General features: G+C 36.7%; 2 protein-coding genes across 5 annotated transcripts in view; both read left to right on the forward strand.

Annotated features, from left to right (window-relative positions):
* Nucleotides 1-2785, forward strand: part of LOC116296149 (ubiquitin-conjugating enzyme E2 L3) — a 4473-nt gene extending 1688 nt beyond the window's left edge. Inside the window, exons 4-5 of the mRNA XM_031704115.2 lie at nt 356-464; nt 1822-2785. Coding sequence (XP_031559975.2) covers nt 356-464; nt 1822-1973 — 261 coding nt within the window. The 3' untranslated portion in view covers nt 1974-2785. The remainder of the gene's footprint in view (nt 1-355; nt 465-1821) is intronic.
* Nucleotides 2786-3685: 900 nt separating this feature from the next.
* The window catches only part of LOC116296118 (uncharacterized), a 29014-nt gene continuing 6315 nt past the window's right edge, over nt 3686-26384 (forward strand). The window contains exons 1-26 of one of the 4 annotated variants that reach the window (XM_089032857.1): nt 3686-4699; nt 6426-6705; nt 7438-7515; nt 7803-7901; nt 8668-8813; nt 9115-9178; nt 9446-9538; nt 9630-9911; nt 10346-10403; nt 10798-10881; nt 11763-11830; nt 14274-14362; nt 15227-15308; nt 15856-15939; nt 16062-16130; nt 16874-17020; nt 17455-17601; nt 18635-18781; nt 20161-20307; nt 21428-21640; nt 21951-22079; nt 23255-23361; nt 24063-24195; nt 24869-24933; nt 25561-25672; nt 26283-26349. In XM_089032857.1, the coding sequence (XP_088888983.1) occupies nt 3834-4699; nt 6426-6705; nt 7438-7515; nt 7803-7901; nt 8668-8813; nt 9115-9178; nt 9446-9538; nt 9630-9911; nt 10346-10403; nt 10798-10881; nt 11763-11830; nt 14274-14362; nt 15227-15308; nt 15856-15939; nt 16062-16130; nt 16874-17020; nt 17455-17601; nt 18635-18781; nt 20161-20307; nt 21428-21640; nt 21951-22079; nt 23255-23361; nt 24063-24195; nt 24869-24933; nt 25561-25672; nt 26283-26349 (3856 nt within the window). In that variant the 5' untranslated portion in view covers nt 3686-3833. The remainder of the gene's footprint in view (nt 4700-6425; nt 6706-7437; nt 7516-7802; nt 7902-8667; nt 8814-9114; nt 9179-9445; nt 9539-9629; nt 9912-10345; nt 10404-10797; nt 10882-11762; nt 11831-14273; nt 14363-15226; nt 15309-15855; nt 15940-16061; nt 16131-16873; nt 17021-17454; nt 17602-18634; nt 18782-20160; nt 20308-21427; nt 21641-21950; nt 22080-23254; nt 23362-24062; nt 24196-24868; nt 24934-25560; nt 25673-26282; nt 26350-26384) is intronic. The other 3 variants (XM_089032858.1, XM_089032859.1, XM_089032860.1) reach the window with 3 other exon arrangements.

Here is a 26384-nt window from a genome sequence, read left to right on the forward strand (position 1 = left end):
CAAAAATCCTGACTTCTGTGAAAGGGGCGCCACCTTACATACGTGTATGTTGTTTCTGGTTCCTTAGTGTGTGTCAGTCCCCCAAAAAATTAACAAGAAATGCATAGCAGTTTGAGCATAATATGGCTATATATCTAACTAAAGGCCAATCCCTTATCCTAGCCATTACTAAACTAGCACATTTTAAAGGAGTGCGGGAGTAATTGTATGGAGAATTTATATGGTGGCTCCCTACACTAATCCACACCCTCTTGGAGGATAGACTTTCTCATTCATAAAATAATATTATGCATCTTTAAAACTCTTAGTTAGAAATTATATTTGATTATTTTTTTTTTTCATTTCTTGTTTTAAGATTACATTTAAGACTAAGATCTACCACCCAAATATTGATGAAAAAGGACAAGTGTGTTTGCCGATTATTAGTCCTGAGAACTGGAAACCAGCTACAAGAACTGATCAAGGTATGACACCATTATTGTTAAAACTACAGTAAATTTCAATGATGTGGGAAAATGAATTTATTAATAAGCCTTTTCATAGTTTAAGAATCGATTCCACTGTGCATGCGATTTTATCCCGAATTTCTCACCTTCTTTTGTCTAAACCTTCTTTTGTTCTTAATTAAACAAAAGAAGGTGAAAAATTCGGGATAAAATCGCATGTGCAGTGGAATCGATTCTTAAACTATGAAAAGGCTTATTGGTTCAGGAGTTAATTTCTTTTGCTCAATGTCAGGGAAAATAACTGCCAGTCATCAGACAATGTCTGACCAGAATTGGAACTTGTCCAGTCATCAGACAATGTCTGACCAGCATTGGAACTTGTCCAGTCATCAGACAATGTCTGACCAGAATTGGAACTTGTCCAGTCAATTCTTTGTCTTGCTGGTCATTTTGACCAGTGACATTAGTCAGAAACAAGGTGTAACTGAGCTAAAACTATTTAGGCAAGTTTTCATGACCAGCTACTGAGCTGCTACAGCCCTGCTATATCCACACATATTTTTGCACAATACCTTTCTATTTTGCTCCCTGGTCCACACTCAAACAGTCAACATTAGTTAATATATGATATATGGATGTGGGTGAAATACTTTTTTGTATTGCATTGTGTACATTTGACAGGGTAGTAGTACAAAGTACAGGGTAGTAGTACAAAGTTATGTAACTCAAACAGTTAATATTTAACGATTATTCGCCGAAGGCTCAGTGATTATCGGGGAATATTTACCGAGATGCGAGTCTTCGAGCGGTGAGGTAAATATTCCCCAATAATCACTGAGCCTGAGGCAAATAATTGTTTTAGTATAAATACATAGGTGATTCTTTCAAAAAAAGAAAAAAAAAGAAGATAAAAGGCATTTTTTTCCCGGTAACAACAACAAAGTGGCTGGCCGCCATTTTGGATTTTCGCTCGAGGTGATTATCGTGTGATAGCGTGAGTTTCTTGACCAATCAGTGCGCAAGATTTTCTATAACCACCTGTGTATTTTTACTAATAGGTTAATATATGGATGTGGTTGAAATATTTGTGATATTTTTTGTACTGCATTGTGTGCATTTGACAGGGTAGTAGTACAAAGTTGTGTTTGAAGGATGTTCAAAGCATTTGTAGCTAATTATTCTTATTTTGGTTTCAAACTCAAACAGTTAATATATGATATATGGAATATATGATAAATATGGATGTGGTTGAAATACTTGTGATTTTTTTTGTACTGCAATGTGCACATTTGACAGAGTAGTAGTACAAAGTTATGTTTGAAGGATGTTCAAAGCATTTGTAGCTAATTCTTCTTATTTTGGTTTCTCTTTTTAGTAATTCAAGCTTTAGTTGCATTAGTTCAAAACCCTGAACCAGAGCATCCACTGCGTGGAGATCTTGCAGAAGAATACACCAAAGACAGGAAGAAGTTTATGAAAAATGCTGAAGATTTTACAAAGAAACATGGTGAATCAAGACCCAAATAGACTACTCTAGCCTTACACTAATTCTAACTTAACAAGCAACAACAAAATGGTGTGAAGTAATTGAATACTATCATAACTAACTAGTTTATATCCTTATGGAATTCTCTTTGGTGATTGTATTATTAATCTTTCTTGAAATTTCTCAAATGATATGAGTAGTTTATTATGCCCAGAGAAGTACGATGCCTTATCTCCAGTGTGATCCTTTATTCATAGTAATAATTGTGCACTATTCAAAACACCAATATAACAGAGGTCGAACTGCACAATATTACACCTATTTCAATAAACGTTGCCATCGACAAAGGTTATTCTGACATGGAAATGGTTTCGTTGAGTAGAAACAACATTGAATCAGTCTCTTGACGAGAATAAGAATCAGAAACCAAAGTCATTCTATTGATGGTTTTCAACCTTTCCCAAGAGAATTAAATAACAAAAGACATGGCGGCCATGTTGGAGGATATAAGAAAAGAATTCATTGACAATTCTTTTAAGTTCCTCCAACATGGCCGCCATGAAAACCATCAATTGTTTTTTGCCTATTGCCTATTACCTTTGGCGATGACATTGTTTATTGAAACAGGTGTATGATATTCACTCTTTCTTTTTTTCTTACCATAATGTAACTAGTGTTTTATATGCACATTTATGGGTAAAACATTGAATAGAAATTCTCTTTAGAAATAGACATTACATTATTATATTAGAATCAATTTCACTCCATGGTATGATTTTATTTTACAGTTGTAAATACAAAGAAACTGTATCCATTTTGTGCTTCTTTTGAATTAAAAAATAGTAATAAATGACCCCTTGAATCTATGTTTGTTGTGATAATAACCTTGAAGGCCCCTTTTACGCAGGTGAATCTTGCAAAGATTTGAGGTATAAGATAAAATTTGTTTGCAAAAAATAGACCATTTTTGAGTTCCAAATTACCACTGTGTTCCTTGATAACAGATCCTTTTAACCTAACCCTTAAGCTAACCCTGAGTAAATGAGTCTGTGTTCAAGGAACACAGTGGTAATTTGGAACTTGAAAATGGTCTATTGCCACAAAAATCGCCTGTGTAAACAGGCCTTCATTTCCACAAGGTAATCTTTAAGTGTGAGTGGCACACTGTTGTCCCTCAATAGGGGCCCTAAATTGATAAATAGTATATAAAACTATGCTAATTAAAGAAGTTACTAAAATGTAAAATATATATCACAATTTTTTTTAACATGATGGTGAGTGTGATTTGGAAATGAGGCAGTTTTGTCTCTGGAAATTCAGATCTTAATCATGAAAGTTGGTTTTAAAAAAGAGACCAGTTTGATGTTTGCAAATTATTTAATGGGAACTACTGGTAAGTTCAATTTCCCTCACATATAATGATATTCATGCAATTCTTAATTCAAGAGAGCTAGAAAGGAAATGTAATTAATATTAAGATTTGTGGGTGGGGGAGGGGGCTGAAATTTAGTCATTGCCAGGCAGATCAGAGCCCACTTCCTTAATCCTTCCCAATGCCCTGCACATAAAAAATATTAAAATACTTCACTTGAATGTACACCCTAACTTCATCTTACTATATAGAAAAATTCAAAGGAAATTATATTGGTATGTAAAGTTTGTCAAGTATAAATAATTAGAGTAACTGGAACTTTCGCCATCCAAACTTGGAAATGACGTAAGAGCCTGGAACCTAGTTAGACGCCATATTGGATTGCGAGGGTTGCAAGGCGAAGGATGACGAAGTTCTGTACAATTTTACCACCTTCTTTTACAAGCTAAAGAACTTTCTTTAAAGCTGAATGGTACGTTTTCAACAGAATATATATCCAAGTCTCTATTAATTTGGTTGTGAAAATAAAATGAGTCACATACCACAAGTAAAGACGGGGCTAAAACCACCGACTAAAGTTCACAAACCAATACAAGGAGGCGGCGGGTCGGCTACTTCACCGACTGGAATAGTAAAACCTAGAGGAAATCCAGCACAGAGACCATTATCAACTCCAGGAGCCGTTAAAACGACGCCTTCTGCTGGTAAATCTACTACAGGGAGCGGTGTAGTGAGGCCTAGGGGGTCAGTTAATAATGTTGGTGGCATAGCTAGTCCTCGAGGTTCGGTTCATGCCACGTCGAGTCAACAACTTCTGCCCAAACTTTCAAGAGAAAACTCAGAAACCCGTCTATCATACCGAAGGGAAGGATCTAGTTCAAGTTTACGGAGTACAGGTTCTGAATCATCCGAATCGGTTGTTCGAAGACGGAGTTCGAGTTCGTCTTCGAGTCAACAAGGGGCTACTCCGGCGGCGGATTTAAAAAAGTTCTTCAAAATTGGTGATCGTGTGTTAGTGAGTGGAACTAAAACAGGAGTTATTGGGTTTATTGGAGAGACTAAATTCGCTAAAGGTGATTGGGCTGGAATCATTCTTGACGAACCAACGGGGAAAAATGATGGCTCGGTCGCTGGTGTTAGATACTTTGAGTGCCAACCGCTACACGGCGTGTTCACTAAGCTCGAAAAAATTACCAAAATCAATAAAGTCAATGTCACTCATCACAACGATGATTCAACGACTGCTTTAGAGATAGGAGATAGAGTGGTTGTTAGTGGGACTAAGATTGGAACCGTTAGATATGCGGGAACTACTGGATTCGCAAAGGGTGAATGGGCTGGAGTAGAACTCGATGAACCCCTAGGAAAAAACGACGGAGCAGTGGCTGGAACAAGGTAGGGTTCATTGAAATGTCCTATTGTTTACATACTAGTACAAATATCTAGCCGAGATAAGAAGTTGGGTATTATATAAACACTGATGTGTCGACCCAGATTATCAATATTAAATATTCTTATAGTTTATTCAAATCATGCTGGTTTTTTTAATTCATAATCTTTCTCCCAAAGCTTTCGAAGGGAATCAAATTTTTTAGCATATAAACCGATTTGTACTCATTATTTATTTTACTCGTTACTTAAAATTTATTTATAGATACTTGTATTTTTTGTTTTAAACCAGAATCCTGCTCTCTATTATAATAATTTTGGAAAGACGAAATATTATCATCGTCCAATGTGTGCTGTATAAACAATGCTCAAGTTGGCCTTCATCTAAATTATTTACAGTACAAGTCTGATTGCATATCGCAGAGTAATAGGTTATTATTGAATATTATCCGAAAGAAAATCTGAAAGAACGAGAGAAACGCCTAGATTTTTGTAGAAAAATCTTGGTATCCCATGGATACTTGAATCTAGACGAAGAATCATTTAGGAAGATACCTCAGCATTATTGACCTAATATTTGCAATTTGCTGCATATTTTCTTTTGATGATTAAGATAATTAAACCCGTCACTTCTGGATTATTAGTCTAATAATATAACCCTACATTTAAATATGAATACAATAGCTTCAACACATCGCTAATGGATGGACACAACCAATAAATATTGGTATTATATTACAAAGTATTAAGTCAGCTGTACTAATGTCATTCATTCATTATTTATGTGAGTTGTTTATTTTCGTGAAATTAAAATTGAAATTTCGGTACAAGGTTTTGATTTGATCCTTCCGTTCTATTAAAAAGTCTGAATGAGATATTGGATCACTGGCTCTGTAATTACGAGAGATTAGACAATCATATTTATGCTTAATCCTTCATGCAAATCACGGCCTGGTTGTATGAAGGTTGGATAGAACTATCCAACGGATAAATCTTATCCAGTGGCCAAATTTTATTGGATAACATCATTGACTTATCCACTGGATAAGGATTTGTCTGTTGGATGGCACTATCCACCCTTCGTTCAAAAGGGCCTGGTCATGTCAAATTCATTTTCATTTTAGTCATATTTGTGCTTTTCTTTATCTTTATACTTTCTACAGTGTATTGTTATTGTAGTGTTTAAGTAATATATACAGTATGAGTGGCCGTGTTGTATCAGATATACAACCAGGAGGCATAGCCGAGTGATTGTATATCTGATACAACACGGACACGAATACTGTATATAACTTATCAAACGTCTAGGTTAGTTCCTTTGTGTTTCACTAAAATTTTCAAAATTAAAGTGAATTTGGCCAAGAAAATCCAACTTAAAGTTTATGCAAATGAACACAGTTTTGTATCAGATTTACAACACTCTTCACAGTCGTGATTTCTGTTGTGTTTTCCTCATGAATTATTAATGAGTTTGATAATATGCAATATCTGTGAACTGATGCTGAAATTTAACTTTCCCTGCCATCGATCAAAAATAGTCCACCAGTACCTTATATATTTTTTGCGGCAATGAAAAACCAGTTTCAAATGGGCAACATGCAATATTGAATTCCAGTAATATTAAAAACTAAGCCTGTAATATATTAACTTACAATATAGTAATAGTAGTCATGCTATTGGACATTGCTATCATAATGTAAGCCCCCATTATAACCCCGTTTTTATGTTCTAGGTACTTCCAGTGCGAGCAAGATTTTGGTCTCTTTGCACCAATTCATAAAGTTATCAAAACTGGGAAAAAAGAATCTACAAAACTTCCTTGTTCACCACCGCCAACTCAAAAAGAACAACCATTATCAATCCCTCCTCAGCTTCAAGAATCTGTATTGAACTCTGTAAATGAAACACCTCAAGGTCAAGCCAAGACTGATAAATCTGTTGTATCTCCTGAATCGACTTCATTATCTCTCAGTAGCTCGTCTACATCGACTGCAGGTGGACAGAAAAGAGAGGTGTGTTTGTGTTTTTACTGATGTATCTTAAATTATTTAAATTATTATTTAAATTATTTAAATTATAATACTGGCAGATTTCTTATATTATATGACTGTAAAAAACTTGTTATAAATGTGGAAATGCTGTGTCATGATGATGGTGTTTCATGCCAGAGCAATTTGTTAAGACAACGGTCAAGGCTAAAATAATGACTGCTCAATAGCCAGACCGTGATGGCAGGCAATATCAGACTGATAACATGTGACCAGTTAATGTGACCATTCAAGAAGACTGGGCTAAGAGGTCTTTGGCCATGTAGACAAGTGCCAATTTTGGCCAGTCATTGCCTGGTCACTATTTCTTGCTCTGAACAGTAATGTTTCACACATTGTTACACAAGACAAAATTTCATAGATTTGGGTTTTTGGTTTCTTCCAATTGAACTTTATAAACTGTTTGAGTTAGTTTATTATGGATCGTCAGAAGGAAAAAACACTGGATTTTACTTGGTTTTGGAATTGTGGAATTTGGTGTCCAATTTGATTAAACATGTTCTTTGTTACCTTAACCATTCAGCATTTTATTCTGCTTTAAATATGCTTTAGATGGATGTATTTGTTTGTACTAAGGCTCGACTTACCAGATGGACAGTCTAGGAGTGAGAGGGCCTGCCTCTTGCCAACCAAACCCCAAGTCCATTCAAGAATGGTGTTCTTACTTATGACTTGTATTGCAATCATATTTCGTAGGTTGAAAGTCAAGATCAACCTGATGTTTCACCTGGGAAAGCCCCAGCTCATGTTAGTTTACAGTTGTTAGCATTACAGGTAAACTTTGATGGAAGTTTTAATTTTATGGTGTAGTGGTAGTGGTACCTGCCTTTCATGTATGGGGTCTTGGAATACATTCCTGAACTCGGCATCTCATCTCATGTCGGGTTTGTTGCATCTCTCCTTTGATTTGAAGGTTTTTATTTGAATTCTCTGACACCAAATTCCAAGTTCTGTTCGTTAACCAGAAGTGGTTTCAACATTTGAATAGTTTGAGAAGGTCATTGCTAACTTTGTTTTTAACATCTTATTACAATTATAAAAATTTTCTTGTTTCTTTACAGGAAGCACTTCAGGAAAGAGAAATGCAAATTCAAGCTTTACTTGAAGAAAGAGATTTTGAAAGGAATGAAGTGGCTAGTGCAACAAGCCAAGTTTCAAAGGTAAATATTAATTAAATAAAAAGAGAAGTTGGTGTGGAGAACCATATAAACAGCAATTAATAGACCAATTTATTGTGGGTAATATTTTCCCATTTTAGACCACAAGTCATTCATCCTTGTAAATAGGATTCTTTGTTTGATTTGTTTCAATATTAATACATCTTTTCAATGTATTTCGACTTCTCTCTGTTCTGTGTAGCTTTAATTAGCTTTAAATACCCGTAAAAAGGAGCACTGATAGTTAGAGGGGGTGGAGGGCGCACCTTCGAGCACATTAAACATGAGCCCCTGCCTCGAGAGATTTGGGCAACCACTCCCCGCGTTATCGAAGTAAAACAAATTACCTTTACCTTTTGTAAAAACGACTCACAAAAGTTACTTCCTTTGATAATAGAAAATTTAATTTTAGGAAGCAAAATCTAGAATTTTAGCTCATTTTTACCATCAGATTCACATTCCTTTACACTTTCGGGTTCCAAACAATGTTCAGAAATAATAATGTTGCCAAATTGGTGAACAGCTTCGGAACTTTGAAAGGAAGCATGTTATGAACTTCTCAACTTCCTGCAGAAGTTCAGAACTTGGTTGCCTTTTTTTTTTGCAGCAAAAAAACTTGATTTTCAACCAAGAGCTTCTGGATTTCCTTTCCATACATGCTCTTGGCTTTTGCTTACAGTATTCTTACTTTTTTGGAACCTTAGGAACTTAATAATTAACTCCTTAGGACACTTCTAAGATACTGATCTCATGGTTGCTATATGAATAGGCAGAGGAGGAGTTGGCTAACATTAAGAAAAAACATGAGCAAGCCGCAGCTGATAATGCTAAAAGTATCCAAGAACTGAAGAATTTGGTTGATTTAGCAGAAAAGGAGAAAGCTGACCTTTACTTGCAAATAGAGGATGAGAAAAGGTAAATCATTGCATCCATTTGTTTCTTCCATTTTTTCCTTTTACATAATAATATTTATATCATTTACCAATCTGGTCAGCTAGTCTCTATGTCCATCCATTTGTACACCTTTCTCAATTTTTCATCCCTTTCACTGCCTATCCTTCTCTTTCTCTCCTTCTCATTCATCCATCCATCTCCTTTTATGGCCAAATTAATGTCATATGACATTGTATATTTTTCATAAAAGATAAACCTACACTGTATTTATACTAACATCAGGTAACCGAAAATTTAAGCAAATTATTTATCAATATTTAAGGAAAAATGAAGATCTTCAGTTTAAACTTGAAGAAGAAGAAATTACTCTTGGAGATGAATTGAAGGTAATGACTAAATCAGTACAAAACAGAGGTACTGACCGACTGACTGACTGACTGACTGACTGACCGACTGACCGACCGACCGACCGACCGACCGACTGACTGACCGACTGACCGACCGACCAACCGACCGACTGACTTACTGACTGACTGACTGACTGACTTAATGAATGAATGAATGAAAGAATGAGTGAATGAATGAATGAATGTAAATGAACGAAGACAGGGATTTCAATATTAAGAGTGTTTTTTTTTTTGTTTTTAATCTAGACTGAAGAGGAACAAATCAAGACCCTAACACAAGATCTCCAAGAAAAGCAAGCTGAAATGAAAAGACTAACTGAACAACTGGAGCAAACCAAGGTACAAAGCTTGAAAAACCTTAGAAACACATCAACTACTGCAGGAATTTTTTTTGGTGTAAAGAGACATCGATTTTTCTCATTCTATTTAGGTGGAAAAATCAAGTACAACCATGAAATTGCAAGAAAAGGAGCACAAACTCTTGGAGTCCAACCAACAGCTGTCGGCACTCAAAGCTTCTTTTGAAGAATCTCAAATGAAAGTCCAAGAATTAGAAGCAAAAATATTCTCTGTTGAAGAAAAGCACTCTGCTGTTTCAAGTGAGGCATCACAGGGCATGAAAGAACAGCTGGAAAGAATCAAAAAGTTAGAGAAGGAGTTGAGCCTTAGTAATGAAAGGGAGAAACAGTACCAGACAAGAATAGAAAACACTGTAAGTTCCTGCAATAAGTTTTCACATTTTATCAACACCCTGAAACCACTTCTGAGATGATCTAAGTTAGGGCATGGCTAACTCACAGGGCCCAGTTGTACGAAGGGTGGATAGTGCTATTCAAGGGGTAAATCCTTATCCAGTGGATAAGTCAATGCTGTTATCCAATAGACTTATTCACTGGATAAGAATTATCCGTCTGATAGTGCTATCCACCCTTTGTACAACCGGGTTCAGGTCGAACCCTGTATCAACCTCTGGGCTAACAAAAGTCATGGCACCCCTGAAACAACCTCGGGGCTAATCAAATTGAGGACACAGCTAACTCACAGATCGAACCCTGAAACAATCTCAGCTATGCTCTCATGGATGAAATTGGGATTTAGCATCAGATAATGATTAACATTTTAAATTTTGCTTACTATGTTTTTCAGAAATATGAACTAAAAATTGCCATGGAGGAAAATGATTCTCTTAAATTACAAATTGAAGGTAAGGATCATGACTAGAGTCATATTGTAGATATTGTTTCTTATTTTTTTCCTGTCCGGTATCCGGTATTCTAAAAATCATGCAATTTTATTGGCTGTTTGAGCGGATGATATGTTCTATGTCTGCCCACGGTCTGGTATCCTGACATAAGGTTTACTGCATCCAAGTAAAATAATGGGGGAAAAATTAATATGTTATTTATTGACCTAAAGTCAGTCCAGATAGGGAAAAAACTGTGTCCTTGGTCTTGAAACTGAACTTGGTGACCTTGCTGTAACGTCCTTAGCCTGTATATTCAAGACCTCAGGCACAGTATGAACTTCAATGAGGTACCCTGTTTTTGTTAGTAAATGACACAATATCCAAATAAATGAAGCTGTTTCTTTATTTCTAGACCTCACAGCCAAGTTGATAAGCAAAGAAAATGAATTTGATTCCATGTCAGATGAGCTGAAGCAGATCAAGTCAGCCACATTAGGTAATAATACACAGGTCAACATTATCACAGATCATTATCATCAGCAGACCTTTTTCCAAATGAGGTTTTGTGCCATCACTGCACACGCCCATAATATGGCTTGGGCTGCCTGTGGTTAGTTGGCAGAACTATAAAATACTTTTGCTCTCAGGAACTGAATTCTTTCTTATATAAAACGGTTATATTGTTTCTGCCATCAAAAATGGCTGTCATCACATGATGGTACAAAACCTCAACCAAAACCTAAAAAATCGACAGAATTTAACCTCTGAGAACTAAATTTTTGTTTGGTTAATTATCATTGTCATCATCAAAAATTTTAATCACCATTTCTTGTGGATAAACAAATCATGCATCTGTGCGTAGTATTATAAAATTATATACAACTATCACCGTGATTGGGCTCAAAGTTTCAATATTTGTTTCTTCTATTCTACATATTGGAAATAAAGATGAATAATTTGCACTACAATGAGATTTCAGAATGCACTGCGCAGCATAAAATGAACCGCTCCTAGTCATTTGTTGTATTTTCTCTCTTCTAATGGAAACGTTAGCATCATGATGACCCTCCCAACCAACCATGATGCGACCTACATTAACATGAATACTGCTATCCACACTTTGGACAAGCACCTTTTTTCTCCTCTGCATATCCATTAGTATCAATGTTTATTAAAGATACCAAGAGTGTATTTCTATAAAGATTTATTAATTTACAGCATTGTAACTAGCTTACCATTGGGCTCATAGTTTCAATATTTCTTTTTCTATCAAGAGTTATAATCATCAGCATCAACACTAACTCATAGTAAATCATTGTCTAGAACTAGCACAATTGCAGCCATTACAGTTTTTAAAAAAATCTTTTATGTTTTCAGAGCTCCAAAAGCAGCTCCAAATAAGTGAGGCTAAGACCATGAACCTGGCATCAGATAAAACCAAACTGGTAGGTGTATCCATTGGCCGTCCTGGTACAAATAACGCTTTACTACACCCCCATAAATCTACTAACTTATAATCCAAGCTCCAAATGTAAAAACGCTGAATGATAAACCTCAACCATGATGTTTTTCACCTAAACTTCCAGAATCCTTTTTGGTTGCCTTTATGGCTATGCTAATTTTCACAAATTGTAGAGTTGTTTGTTGGTTCTCTCCTGTGCTTCGAGGGTTTTTCTCCGGGTTCTCCGGTTTTCCTCCCTCCTCAAAAATGAACTTCTAAATTCTAATTCGATCTCTGGGCTTTCACTTAATTTGGAGCCTAGCTCTGTTGTGATTGTCCCACTCTGTGATACCACAGAATTGACTTGGTATTCTCAACATTTTAACATCTGAATATGAAAAAAGGTTTTTTAAACGGATTGTGGTAGTTTAGGTACGAAAATGTCATTAGGGTTAGGGTCTATGTCAGTGCTATCATTTTGGGATAAATTTGGAATTAATAGAACTATTTTTCAAGGAGGAATAGGAATATTCAAGATTTTAAAAATTTATAGTTATTCATAGTGGCTTGGCAAAAGCCCAGAAATAGAGGACAATACAGATGAATTTGTCCTCCAAATGAAGCTTCAGTGAGAAAACTGCTAAGTAACTGAGTATTTTTTCCCCTGTTGCCTTTGGAGGTGCTTTTCTTTGGTTAAACCCACTGAGAGTGAAGGCTGCTTTGTCCTGAGTTTGACTGGGGTTTCAGCAATAATATCCAAGCTGCACTTCATGCTCTTGACTTGTTAGAGTTTGCTTTCAGTCTCATTCCATTAAGCTGTGCCACACCCACTGCCGTACTTGTGGTAGTGACAAGCAATATACTCTGTTTTTCTATAACTTCCCCATTTGCCTCCTCAAAAAGAATTTGCTATAATCTTGTCTATTGCTGGTTTCATTGCTGCATTCTGATTGAGACATTTTGCTGCAATCAGGTTAATTTGCAGTAGATTGCTATCAAGCAATATTAAACCGTGAGATGACATAAAGCTACATGGGTCAAACCATTATTTTGATTGATAGTACTCTACTACCAATTAACCTGTCTCAACTTTTGTGCATTGATCAGTGCATAGCATTGAACGTAGTGGTGACTAATAGCTCATCAGCTCCATAGGAATTATTTGAATGCAATGAAAGAATTTGTATTTAAGTTGTCTCAACAATTTAACAAATTATCGAAATTTATGTACATGAGCAATTCATGATATTTTGAATAGGTTTTCTAAAACAGTCTCTAGTAAAATAGCTTTTTATCATTAACTTTATAAATTTTCTACTTTTTCATAAAAATGTACTTTAAAAATTATGACGTGGGGGGGGGGGGGGGGTGGGAGGGGAGGGAAAATATAAAATATAGTGCAAATTCAATTTTTATTGGGGATTATATCAATATTTTATTAGTGGAATGAAAAATTCTAGTATTAAGATAATAATATTTTCTTAGTGGTAATATTGCCATTCTATAAATCTTTAAGTATGTAATACAGTAGTAATAATGATAATAATAATTTATAATACATACCCTTATTTATGAAATAAATTCAATAAAAACATTTGTCAAATAAGTTAATAAATACTGCAATTATTATTATATATATCTAATAAGTTGTTATCTATATTAAATTGTAAAAAAATTCAATAAATTGAATTGTTAAAAATGGACTTTTGTATTTGTGTTTTCTATTTTAATTTAAAGTTTGTAACAGTAAATTAAAGTGTTCAAAATAAGTAAATTTGCTTTTATCAAATTTATAATTTTGTTTTCAAGTTAGCACGTATGCCAGTCTTTCTCTGTATTGTTACTTTAGAAATAAATATATACTTGTAATACACACTACTCTATTTTTTGTTTGCAATTAAAATGCTTAATTTTGCTTGGTTTTCTGTGTGCTAATTTACAAACTTGCCAATTTTTTCACGTAAAAGTTTTTGTCTGCATAAGAGCTTTCGTAACAATTTACCTGAAAAATGTATAGATTGCATACCATATATCTGTGAAAAACTATGTAAGAAATTGCACAAATTAGACTATAAGTTCAGTAGACCTCAGTAAACCGTAGACGTACAAACCTTTGCATTAATTTGTACAATTTTGTTAGTTAACTTTTTAAAGGATATATGGTATACCCTATACCCTTTATCAAATGACCACAAAACTTTAAGTTCAGTTTAGCCAATTTTTGGATGTCAATCAAATAATTGTAATGGATGAAATGGAACTTTTTTTTATTGAATATGGTAGAGACTAGATAAACTAGTTAAACTAGTTTTCTTTTATTGACATTTATTAGAACCAAATTTGTATGTTGGAACTTGATGTTTAGTGGTCAGGCATAATGGAAACTGCAGTGATAAGATTTTAACCATTCAGTTCAAACTAATTCAGCAGTTTTCATATTTTCTTAGGAATGTGAGATTGCTGAACTAATGAAGAACTCTGGCAGCAATTCAGAGAGATTGACATATTTAAATGACCAACTCAGAGAGAAAGACAGGTATGGCTAACATCTAAATATCTTTAATAATATTAAATAATCTAGGTTAAGCTCATCACTAGCAGATGAGCTTATGGCATTTAGCATTTAGCTTATGGTTGCCAGAGGGTAGTGATAGCAAATATCATAATGCAAATGATTATTGGCCGATTATTGGATAGCGTGCGATCAAGTTGACCCATAAGCAATAAATAGTGTTGATCAAAATCGTGGTAATTACCAATCAAATAGCTCAGACCTGCTAATGACCAAAGATAATGCTAGCGTAATCACTAGAACTGCATGTGATTGTAATAGCATGTGTTTAACGTATATAGGTGGCCAGCGGGCAGACAACAAATGGGAACAGCTGCTATCGTAGGCTATTTGCTGCTACACAGATCGAGTCTAACTTTGCCTAAATTTCATTTATCCATATAAAGCATTGGTAGGGTAGAAGTGAGGGACTCAACTGTCACTTCTGGCACCCATATTCAGTTTCCAAGCTCACTATATTATTTATGTATATTAATTTTAATCATTTTTAGTTGGGAGATTTCCTATATCAAATAAACAGTATGGAAGTTTCTGTGTCATAATTATAATAGTTATTTCTGGCAATTTGGTATCAAATATTAAGGGTCAAATGGTTTTGAGAAATTACAGGGTCTTGCAAAATTTTCTTAAATTATCATTTTTTAAAAATTGCTTTTTCAAAGGCTAAATTTTGGCCTTCGATTCATGTTGTGTTGGAGTCTCAGTCTAAAGGAGTCTTGGCCTTAAATTCTGAAGTAAGCGTCTTGTGGTCTAACAAAGTCTTTCTTGACCATTTGGCACCCCTAAATATTATACCATGTAATATCAACCATTACTACTGCATGTTAGGATGCTGGATGAGTTAAAGGGAGCATCAGCAGAATCACAGATCCAGATTGCAAGACTCACTGAAAATGTTGCAGAGGCAAAGGTTAATAAAAATACATTGTATTCTTGTGTAGAGCAGAGAGAAACAGGCATTTGAATATTCATCTTGATCTCTATCCTTTAAGCCATTTTTCTCCCTCCATATATCTTTGTGGCTGTTTTATTCTTCCTTCCTGATTCGTTCCTCTCCTCTGCAAAACTGACTGAAAATGTTGCAGAGGCAAAGGTTAATAAAAATGCATTGTATTCTTGTGTAGTGCAGAGAGAAATAGGCATCTGAATATTCACCTTCCCTATCCTTAAAGCCATTTTTTGGAATTCTCCCTCCCTATATCTTTGTGGCTGTTTTATTTCCTTTCTTCCTGATTTGTTCCTCTCCAAGGGCGGATCCAGGGGGAGGGTCGGGGGGGTCACGACCCCCCTGTCATTCCTGAGGTCAAATGGGCTTCCTGTGGTAAAAATGCGACTGGGATTCCTTTGCCCACAAGATTTACCCCTGAGACCCCCCCTTCAAAAAACCCTGGATCCGCCCTTGCTCTCCACTCTTGCTGTATACACTGGTTGAATAAATAAAGACTTATGTTGTTTAGGAGTGCCACAGTAAAGATCTGGAAAAGCTAGGCAAATCTCAGGATGAGCAGACAAAGAAATTGATAAATCAAATAAATTCATTGGTAAGAGAGCATTGCCTAACGACACAAATAGTGGTTGTGCAACAGGCCAGTCATCCATACCATAAGTTTTCTCTATGATGTAACCAACTACAAATAAATGTTGGCCTTGTTTATTATTGTAGAAAACAGACTTAGAGAAACAGAAAGATGAGAATGCCAGACTTGTTCAAACACACAAACAAGAATTGGAGGTAAGAAGGTGTATATAACATTCATTATAAAATAACTTGTATAAATCTTGCTTTCTGATTGGTTGAGACATTGTGCTTTATGAGAGCACACAGCAGGCACTTGCATACTTTGTATTTTGTCAATTGTATCCAAAATAAGGGCTATTCTGATTTGTATTGTCACAAAGGAATTAACTCTCTTGCTGTGCTGTGTTAAGTCATAAAGAACGTGGCAGAACAAGAGAGAAGTGTTGAAAAGCACTCCGCTAATCATCATCCATCTCCAAATACTTCTCTCTTGTCTGCCATTCTCAAGGTTCTTTATGTATGCACACGACAGAATAACACAAGGCAATACAGTGGAACCCCTCTATTCCGAACCCTCAATAAACCAGAATCCTCTCAAAACCAGGCATTGGTTGTGGTCCCAAAGTTTTTCACATACATCTTTTGTAAAATTAACCTCGATAAACTGGAATCCCCGTTGGTACTCTGGAAACCGGACAATAATCAAAGTCCCAAGCATCGAACAAACAATAGAATTTAACCCCCTTTTATTAAAATGTTCATCATTTTTGTATCAGTTTCTAAATTTTAAATAAGAGTTGTGTTTCTATAACTTAGAATGTTATAAACTTTGAATAAAATGATAGTCTTTTTGCAAAAATGCATATGAGACCTAGGGCACAGTGCAGCAGCGACAAATGAGATTTTGCTACTTCTATCCAATTCACATAAGCGTTCTTTGGATATCTTTGTTAAAGAAATTAGAGCAGACTAAGAATGAGGAATCTGGTACCCTGACTAGTAGACTCAACCATCAGAAAGAACAGTTACAAAAGATTACTGAAGACTTAAACCTGACCAAGAATCAATTACAAGTTATAACACAAGATAGAGATAATGCTAAGGTAGCTGTACGTAAGATGGTGTGATTTTGATTCTCTCATATTTGTATAAATATGTTTCGAATATTTTGAGAAGGACGTTGTTTCTCCTACTTTCGGAGTTGTTTCGAGATTTTATATAGATAATATACGAACATGTTAGTCGTGGTTTATTTTGGCACAGTAAGGTGGTGGGAAATTTTGCTCTTATGTTTTTTTTTTCCTGTATGTTTTGTTTTCATAATCATAGTGTTTTTGTTTTCTTGAATTTAGTTAATTTTTGGGTCCGCATTGTATTTTGTTTGACATATATTTTGTGATATTGGTATGGGAATTCCTTCCTTTTAGTTCTGTTATTTTGCCACTGTTTTCTTGAATTTAGTTAGTTTTTGGGTTTTTATTGTTGTTTTTTATTTTGCTTGACATTTATTTTGTGATAATGATATGGGAATTCTTAGGAACTTAACAATGCACAACAAACAGAAGTTAACACCTATAAAACCGAACTGAATGAAAATAGAACATTGTTGGAAAAGTTGACAAAAGAGTTGGAAGAAACCAAGTTACAATTGCAAAACACAACACAAGACAGAGATGTCATAAAGGTAACAAACACTAAATATTTAACAAATGCAAGTATGAATCACCTATTTTCTTTCTCTATCTGTCTGTCTGGTCTGCAGCTCCTGTAAAGTCTATGACAGTCTCTGTTTTACAAATACATTATCTACTAATATTACTGACCGCACCTTCCAAGTGGATCTACCTAGTCTATGTCTAGTCTATTTTTATACGAGTTCCCTACTAATATTACTGACCGCACCTTCCAAGTGGAGCTAGCTAGTCTCTGTATAGTCTATTTTTATAGACGTTCCCTACTAATATTACTGACCACACCTTCCAAGTGGAGCTACCTAGTCTATGTATAGTCTATTTTTATACGAGTTCCCTACTAATATTACTGACCACACCTTCCAAGTGGAGCTAGCTAGTCTCTGTATAGTCTATTTTTATAGGCGTTCCCTACTAATATTACTGACCACACCTTCCAAGTGGAGCTACCTAGTCTATGTATAGTCTATTTTTATAGACGTTCCCTACTAATATTACTGACCGCACCTTCCAAGTGGATCTACCTAGTCTATGTCTAGTCTATTTTTATACGAGTTCCCTACTAATATTACTGACCGCACCTTCCAAGTGGAGCTAGCTAGTCTCTGTATAGTCTATTTTTATAGGCGTTCCCTACTAATATTACTGACCACACCTTCCAAGTGGAGCTAGCTAGTCTATGTATAGTCTATTTTTATACGAGTTCCCTACTAATATTACTGACCACACCTTCCAAGTGGATCTACCTAGTCTATGTCTAGTCTATTTTTATACGAGTTCCCTACTAATATTACTGACCACACCTTCCAAGTGGATCTACCTAGTCTCTGTCTAGTCTATTTTTATACGAGTTCCCTACTAATATTACTGATTTATCATTGAAACTACCTAGAGTATGTCTAGTCTGTCTTATCATGTGTTTCTGTCAAATGAGTGTCCTAATAACTAACTACCGCACCATCTAAGTAGAGGAAAAACTAAAATTATTTTCAACTATTTATTATGTTTCGGCGATGACTTTATAAGGAGCGGGAAACAAAGAGTCAATCTGTATTGACATCACTCCTGGCTCAACTGGAAGAGAAAAATGCAACACAAGAAAGACTATCCAGTGAATTGAACACGATGAAGTCCCGACAGCAACAGTCAGAAGAAGAAAGAGACAACCTGAAGGTATAGAGTGTTGCATGAATGATACACAAGTCTCTTGCACGTCTTCAGCTAACTTATTATGGGTCATCGCACTTCAAGTAACTTGCTCAGCTTGGCTTAGTACTTCTTTGTTCACGACGTCTCTCTCACGCCATGCACCATTCTTACTTTCAAACTGACGATTTCTCTTGTTCAACTCAGTTGCGTTGCATGGATTGTATTCACTGCACTTCAATCAGTAACTTATTTCTATTGAGCTTTGCTGGTTCTCTACCAGTAAATTAACACAGTACTCGAGGCTTTCTTCCTTTCATCCAATTCTTAATACAAGCAAGCAAGCACTTACATCAACTTTGATATAGCATGGAATTTTGCACTACAATTCATACCTCTCTCAACTTGATAGTTTGTGGTGGGTTCTCCAGCAGATTTACAAAAAAGCTTTCTTAATTTTTTTCTGGTAAGTTACATTTATACTCGAGCAAGTACTTCCTTCTTTGCACTTTCAAACTCTACTGAGCATGGAATACTGCATTTCAAGTACCTAACTATTCACTGGACTTAATAGTTCGTGTGTGGGTTCTCCACCATGAAGACTAACACAACAGCTAAGATCTCTTGTTTTCAACTAAGCTCTAAAAGTCGTACGCAAGCATGAACGTCCTCCTTTGCACCTCCAATTCAACTAAGCATGGAATGATGCGTTTCAAGACTTAATAGTTCGTGTGTGGGTTCTCCACCATAAAGTTCTATTGTTTTCAACTACGTTCTAAAAGACATACGCAAGCAGGTACGTCCTTCTTTGCACCTCCAATTCTACTAAGCATGGAATGAGGAGTTTCAAGTAACCGTTAAGTAACCGTTTTAAGACTAATAGTTTGTGTGGAAATTCTCCACCATGAAGTTCTATTGTTTTCAACTAAGTTCTAATTGACTTACGCAAGCATGTAATTCCTTATTTGCACCTTCAACTCTGTGTAGCATGGACACGTGCACTTAACAACCCACTCAACTTAGTTGTGTGTGACTGATTCTCCACCAGAATAGACGACAGGGTGATAATAATAACCCAAAAATGAGACTCGCGTAACGAAAGCAAGAGCCTACTTATCACTCTTACTGTGAAATTCTCAATTTTACGATACTCCAATGACTCAACTTGATACTTTGTGCTCGTTCTCCATCAATTGGAACTCATGAAATGTTTACAAACGTGTTTCGACACAACATTATATTGGACATGTCGGCGGTATTTTCTTAAAAACGAATCATTAGGTCAATCTTGTTTTTATACCGCCAACATGGCCGCCTTCTCTTTATCATTTGATTATCGAGTCATTGCCGACCGATAGTATTTCTCGTTAAGGGTCACTTTGTTTTATTGAACTGTCATCACATAGGAGAACAACAATACCAAACAAACCGAGATAAAGACCCTTAAAAGTGAACTCGACGAAAGTAGAACGTTATTGGACACCATGACTAAACAGTTGGAAGAAGAAAAGAAGCAAATGAAAAATACCGTACAAGAAAGGGACATTATGAAGGTACAATATCTGCATGCAGGGTTTGTTTTACTTGCACAGTAAGTGGAGAGAATCCGAAACGAACGTCTGACATCTTATACTCGACTTTCAGCACGAGGATACTCGACTATGTTTCACAAAGAGCAATAGTTCTTGGACTAGCTCAGCACGTAAACCTGTAAAGAGAGGATTAAATGTGTCTAATTTATCGTACGTCCTAATTATTTCATTTTAGTTCCCTGATGTTTGTTGGTCACCAAAATTACTACTTTCTTTATTTTTCTGGCTTAGTTTTTAAAAAGAGCGCCTTTGTCACTTACTGTTTAGACTTTAAGGTACAAAGTACTAACCATCAACCATGTAATAATACGTGATTTCACTTTAGTAAATATCCTTACTAGCCTTCTGTACTATTATGGTGTTCTGTAATCTTTCTTTTTGAGCTTTCAAATTAAATACTAATAGTTCTATGATTTACCTAACCTATGCAGACGACATTAGGGAAACGTTGCGTGACGACGTGACGACCCTATTTTGAGCTCTCAAAATGAATACTAATAGTTCTATGATTTACCTAACCTATGCAGACGACATTAGGGAAACGTTGCGTGACGACGTGACGACCCTACGAACGTTAGCATAGGAGCCTATTATTTACCTAGCCCCAAATAACCATTTCGTATTCGAGATGAGTAATGATTTGTTAAACTATATTAATGTATGCGGTTTACCGAAACTCACAGTTAATTCGGTAATATCTCATAAATTGTACCGTATTTTGCAAAGTGGCCATAGGGAGAGAGAGGGAGGAGGGGAGAAGAATGAGGAGAGAGAGGAGGAGGGGGGAGAGGTTGCTTTGGGGGTTGCTGACGGATGGGAAGATGGTTCCCATCTCCTCCCCTCCCCACCGCCACTCCCCAACAGCGCACTCATTTGGCTGCCATGCGAACGATAATATGAAGTAACGGCTCTTAATTTTACCACAAAAACTTAATGTGGAGTTACACGAGACGATTTTAAGCGCAGCGTTGTTGTGTTAAAAGTTGGCCTCATGTATCATATTGAGCGCATCACGATTTTTGTGTTGAATAAATACTGCCCCGCATTGCCGTTTTGATCTTATGATTATTTTGACTTACAGGAGAAATGCTCTCAATACGAGACTGAAATCCAAGCAAAGCAAAATGAAATATCCCAAGTCACTTCAAAGCTTGATGCTGCAGTTTCGGAGAAGAGCCTGTTGACTAGTGCCCAGGGCGACACGGAAAAGAAAATATCTGAAGTAATAGAAAAATATGAGAAGCTGAACTCTGATTACCAAGCTGTTCTACAGGAGAAAAATGACAAGACGAAAGTAAGTGAGCGTTGATTTTCACCAAATATTCTCTTAACATGAGGTAACTACTTTATCTCTTACTTTCCTTTTAGTTTTTTAAATTATTTTTTTCTCGCCTCTTTTTTCTTATACTTTTTTTTCTCTTTCCCTGCAGAAGCTTTTTCCCATTTTCCTCCCCTCCACAGAGCCTGCAACACAGGCTGTATTTCCTCTGTATTTTCTATTCTTTCCTTTACCTTTCCTTTTTTAGTATCTTTTCCTTCGTTTCTTTTCTTTTTCGATTTTAAATGAAAATTCGGTAAAACGATCATTCAATCTTGTTTGTCAGATGTGTGAAGAAAACGAACACCAAGTGAAAACATTAAACCAGGAGAAAGAAGCGATCCTTCAAGAAAAGCAGAACACTCTAAGTAAACTAGATGAACTGCAGGCACAGTACAGTGCATTAAAGAAAGAGGTAATCTAGAAGACCTAGAGTAGGCAGTAGGGAAAACGTCCTCGATTTCTTCGCGCAAACCATCATAGACTCTTCCACAGTCTCTCGCTCGTCCGTTCCGTCTCCACGCTTAGAGACTGTAACGGTACAATGACCGAAAGGACTTATGGGTCCCGAAAACTTGGACCCAGCGTGCTTTGGGAACCAAAATACTCGTCCACAGTCTCTCTCGTTTCAATATTTTCAAGATGGCGGCGAAAAAGAGAGAGACTGTGGACGAGTATTTTGGTTCCCAAAGCACGCTGAGTCCAAGTTTTCGGGACCCATAAGTCCTTTCGGTCATTGTACCGTTACAGTCTCTAAGCGTGGAGACGGAACGGACGAGCGAGAGACTGTGGAAGAGTCTAAAACCATCATAGAGTACCGAAGTGTGACGTCATCTAATTTCATATTTTGCAATTCAAATTTGAAATGTTTATATTTCTGCCAACTTTAAGGCTGTTACGAGCTCCAGAAATGGAAATATTGGGTATTTAAGCTCCAAAAAGCTCTACACATTTTATTTTATTTTATTTTGGACTGAATCCAATCACTCTAGATCCAGTCTCAAATGAGAGAAAATGTATGGGGATATTTTGGTATTAAATTACCTACATGTATATCTCAGCCATTTTTCGCTCTATCGGTATGAAATTTCACACTATGTTATACTTTTACATGCTATTTCTGATAGTGTCACCAAAATCTTAAATGTCTTTAAAAACGATTTTTAGACGTCATCACTTCGGTACTCTATTTCCTCGGGCGCTAGCCTTCCTTGTTCTGTGGACACCCTAATCTAGAGCAAGCAAACCTATATCTCTCGTAGACCCAGTATACAATGGAAAGGAGTCCTTTAAGGCCTCAGTTTCCTCTCATTTTTCCCTGTGACCTCAAGGCTATCGATTGTTGCAATCATTCAAAAGAGAGGCAAAACACAAAGACGTGGCGGCCATGTTGTTAAATACCACAGACATCGCCGCCATGACCTAAAACGTGCAGAAGAAGAATTCTTTACCCTTCGTGGGTCTCCGAGGAAGATTTTAAAACTTGAAGAAAGCGGCAAATGTAATTCCTCGCAGACGCAGCGCGATTAGGTGAGGGGTCCAATTTTCTGTGGGAACAAAAGATTAATCAATGGTAATTTGTTCTTACAGATGGATACTTTAAAGACCCATTCCACACAAAAAGAGGAAGAACTACTGCTCCTGAAATCATCAGCGTCCGATAAAGTGTCTGAATCTACAGAGCTACAGTCTCAATTGTAAGTATATCTTAGTCTGGACTGAAGTGGTTTTTCTAGAAGCTGATAATTTACGGTGCAAAATTTGAGCGGGTTGAAAAAATTATGGTACTGACTCAGAGTGGTTTTTGAACGACTAGTGGGAAATTCGTAGCCATTTCAATGCTACGGCATGTCGTACCATGTACTTGGTATAAGCCAGTTCCAAACGTTTCCCACTTATACGAAAGCCATTCTTATGGGGAGCCATTTCAATGTTACGGCATGTCGTACCGTGTACTTGGTATAAGCCAGTACCAAACGATTCCCACTTATACGAAAGCCATTCTTATGGGAAGCCATTTCAATGTTACGGCATGTCGTAACGTGTACTTGGTATAAGCCAGTACCAAACGTTTCCCACTTATACGAAAGCCATTCTTATGGGAAGCCATTTCAATGTTATGGCATGTCGTAACGTGTACTTGGTATAAGCCAGTACCAAACGTTTCCCACTTATACGAAAGCCATTCTTATGGGAAGCCATTTCAATGTTACGGCATGTCGTAACGTGTAGGGTATGTGCTGTAGGTCAGTACCGTTTGAGCAGATAGCTGCACATTCCAATGTTTCAGTATAAGATTACCGGTGGATAATCAAGGATTTTCTTGAGAACCATCGAAGAATCAGTTCTATCGGTACGTTCAGGCTTGACACTGATATGATTATTGTTATGATTACAGGGATCAAGTCAAGTCAGAGCGAGATCAGTTCAAGAGGAAGGTAGTTGTTCTTGAAGAACAGAGTAACTTACTACAAGAACAAATCAAGTATCTAGGAAATGAAAAGACTGCGATAGAAAGTCAGAAGGATGAGGTAAGTGACTGGTGTTCAGACTAAAGACATGGGCTGTGACGACCTTTATAAAAGTTCTATCTGATTGGATGAAGGCACGTGCTATAATAGATTTTTAATTTGATGACGACACTAGATTTACGATTTCTCGGTCATTTCTGATTGGTTGGGGCACGTGCTCAGTTCATTAGAGCACAGAACACACGCATGCACTTTCTATTTCTACATGAGTCTGGGAAAGTTTTGAACTTGACAGACACCCTAGTTTAGTTTACAGCTTCTCGTTTCTGATTGGTTGGGGCACGTGCTCAATTTATTAGAGCACAGAGCACACGCATGCATTTTCTATTTCTACGTGAGTCTGAGAAAGTTTTGAACTTAACAGAGACCCTAGTTTAATTTACAGTTTCTCATTTCTGATTGGTACGGGGCGCGTGCTTTATGAGAACCCATAGCATGTACATGTGCTCATAAAGACCCTAAATTTACAATTTCTCTTCAGTCAATAAGTTTGGAAACCGAAACGTCTGCGGCTTACATACCTTTCTCTGCAAGGGGGGAGGGGGGCGAGAGGACGACAACCACCAATCAACGCAGGCTGCTATTCGTTGGGATTTCAAGTATTCACGCTAGCAGGACGTCATATAACTTGGCATTTTAATTGTAGATTAATGTCAAGGTTATTTTGTTACAGATGGTTGATGCCCTTGCAAAAGCTCAGGACGAGATCATATCCCTTAACGCACGAGTACAAGAAAGGTATTTGGCCGTAACCAAGCCACTACTCAATTAAATATATTTTTATTTTTAGAAGGCTGACGCTAGGGTTATTCTCTTGAGATAACTGCCACTTTTCTTTTAATAATAGACCTCCTCAGCTCTGACGTAATGTTGTCCCATTTCAGACCACGTGTCATTCCCTAGAGTATCATTTCTTTGTTTAAGGTTTGTGCTTGGTTGTACATGAGAAGACACATGAATATTGATACAACTCAAACAAAGAATATTATTCTCAAGGGAATGACACGTGGTCTGAAATGGGACAACGTTACGTCAGAGCTGAGGAGGTCTATTGTAATATTATATAAGACAATGTGACGTTAGCCATTCCGAGGTTAAAGAAAGAACTGGGTCGAGTTGGCACTGCAGTGTATTGTGGTAGTGTTTTAGGTAACGTATTTCCAAGATGGCGTCTATTTTATCTCCTAAAACAGTCCCACAATGCACTGCAATGCTAACTCGACCCAGTTTTTTCCCAAACCTCGAAATGCCTAATATCTTTTGTGTTTCTGTGGACCCCCTCGTACTGACCTATTTGACCAAATTCATTCCTTGATAGGTTTTCAGTTCTAGATAACTTTCACTTTATTTTCTGTCATATTTTAGACCAGCCAGTTTGGCATCCGAGATACCAAGCCTAGGCATGGAGAATGATCTGGAAGTCACGAAACATGAGCTGAAACTGAAAGAAGAACAGCTCGCAAAATATAAACAACAGGTTTGTTTGAAATATATAAAATATTTAACTGCTACTATGGCAACATTCTCTTTAGTTGGAAGACAAGTTTGGATAGAAAAAATATTTCACGCACCTTATACTTGATGTATCTTGGGGAATCAAGGGTGACGCAGGGTACAGAGCATTCAGTGTTCTAACTGTGAGTTAGCCATGCCCTGACTTAGATCAGCCCAGAGGTTGTTTCAGGGTAACTTTGATCTGTGAGTTAGCCATGCCCTGACTTAGATCAGCCCAGAGGTTGTTTCAGGGTAACTTCGATCTTTGAGTTAGCCGTGCCTTGACCTTGATCAGATCAGAGGATGTTTCAGGGTTCGATCTGTGAGTTAGTCATGCTCTGACTTAGATCAGCCCAGAGGTTGTTTCAGTGTTCAATCTGTGAGTTAGCCATGCCCTGACTTAGATCAGCCCAGAGGTTGTTTCAGGGTAACTTCGATCTGTGAGTTAGACATGCCCTGACTTAGATCAGCCCAGAGGTTATTTCAGGGTTCGATCCATGAGTTAGCCGTGCCTGGCTTAGATAAGCCCAGAGATGCATTTGCGCATTTACCAAAAGCCACGCCCTCATAGTTATAATTTTTGGATCTTGCAGGTGCTGGACGTCAAGAAACAAATGGCAGCATCAATGGCGTCGAATAATGCTGGCGGCGATAGTCAAGGTAACCATACCAAATTGAAAAACACAAATAATAGG

The sequence above is a fragment of the Actinia tenebrosa genome, unplaced genomic scaffold (assembly GCF_029948245.1).
Source record: "Actinia tenebrosa isolate PJP-AT-01 unplaced genomic scaffold, QUT_ActTen_1.0 PGA_scaffold1__47_contigs__length_23844297, whole genome shotgun sequence".
Classification (NCBI taxonomy): domain Eukaryota; kingdom Metazoa; phylum Cnidaria; class Anthozoa; order Actiniaria; family Actiniidae; genus Actinia; species Actinia tenebrosa.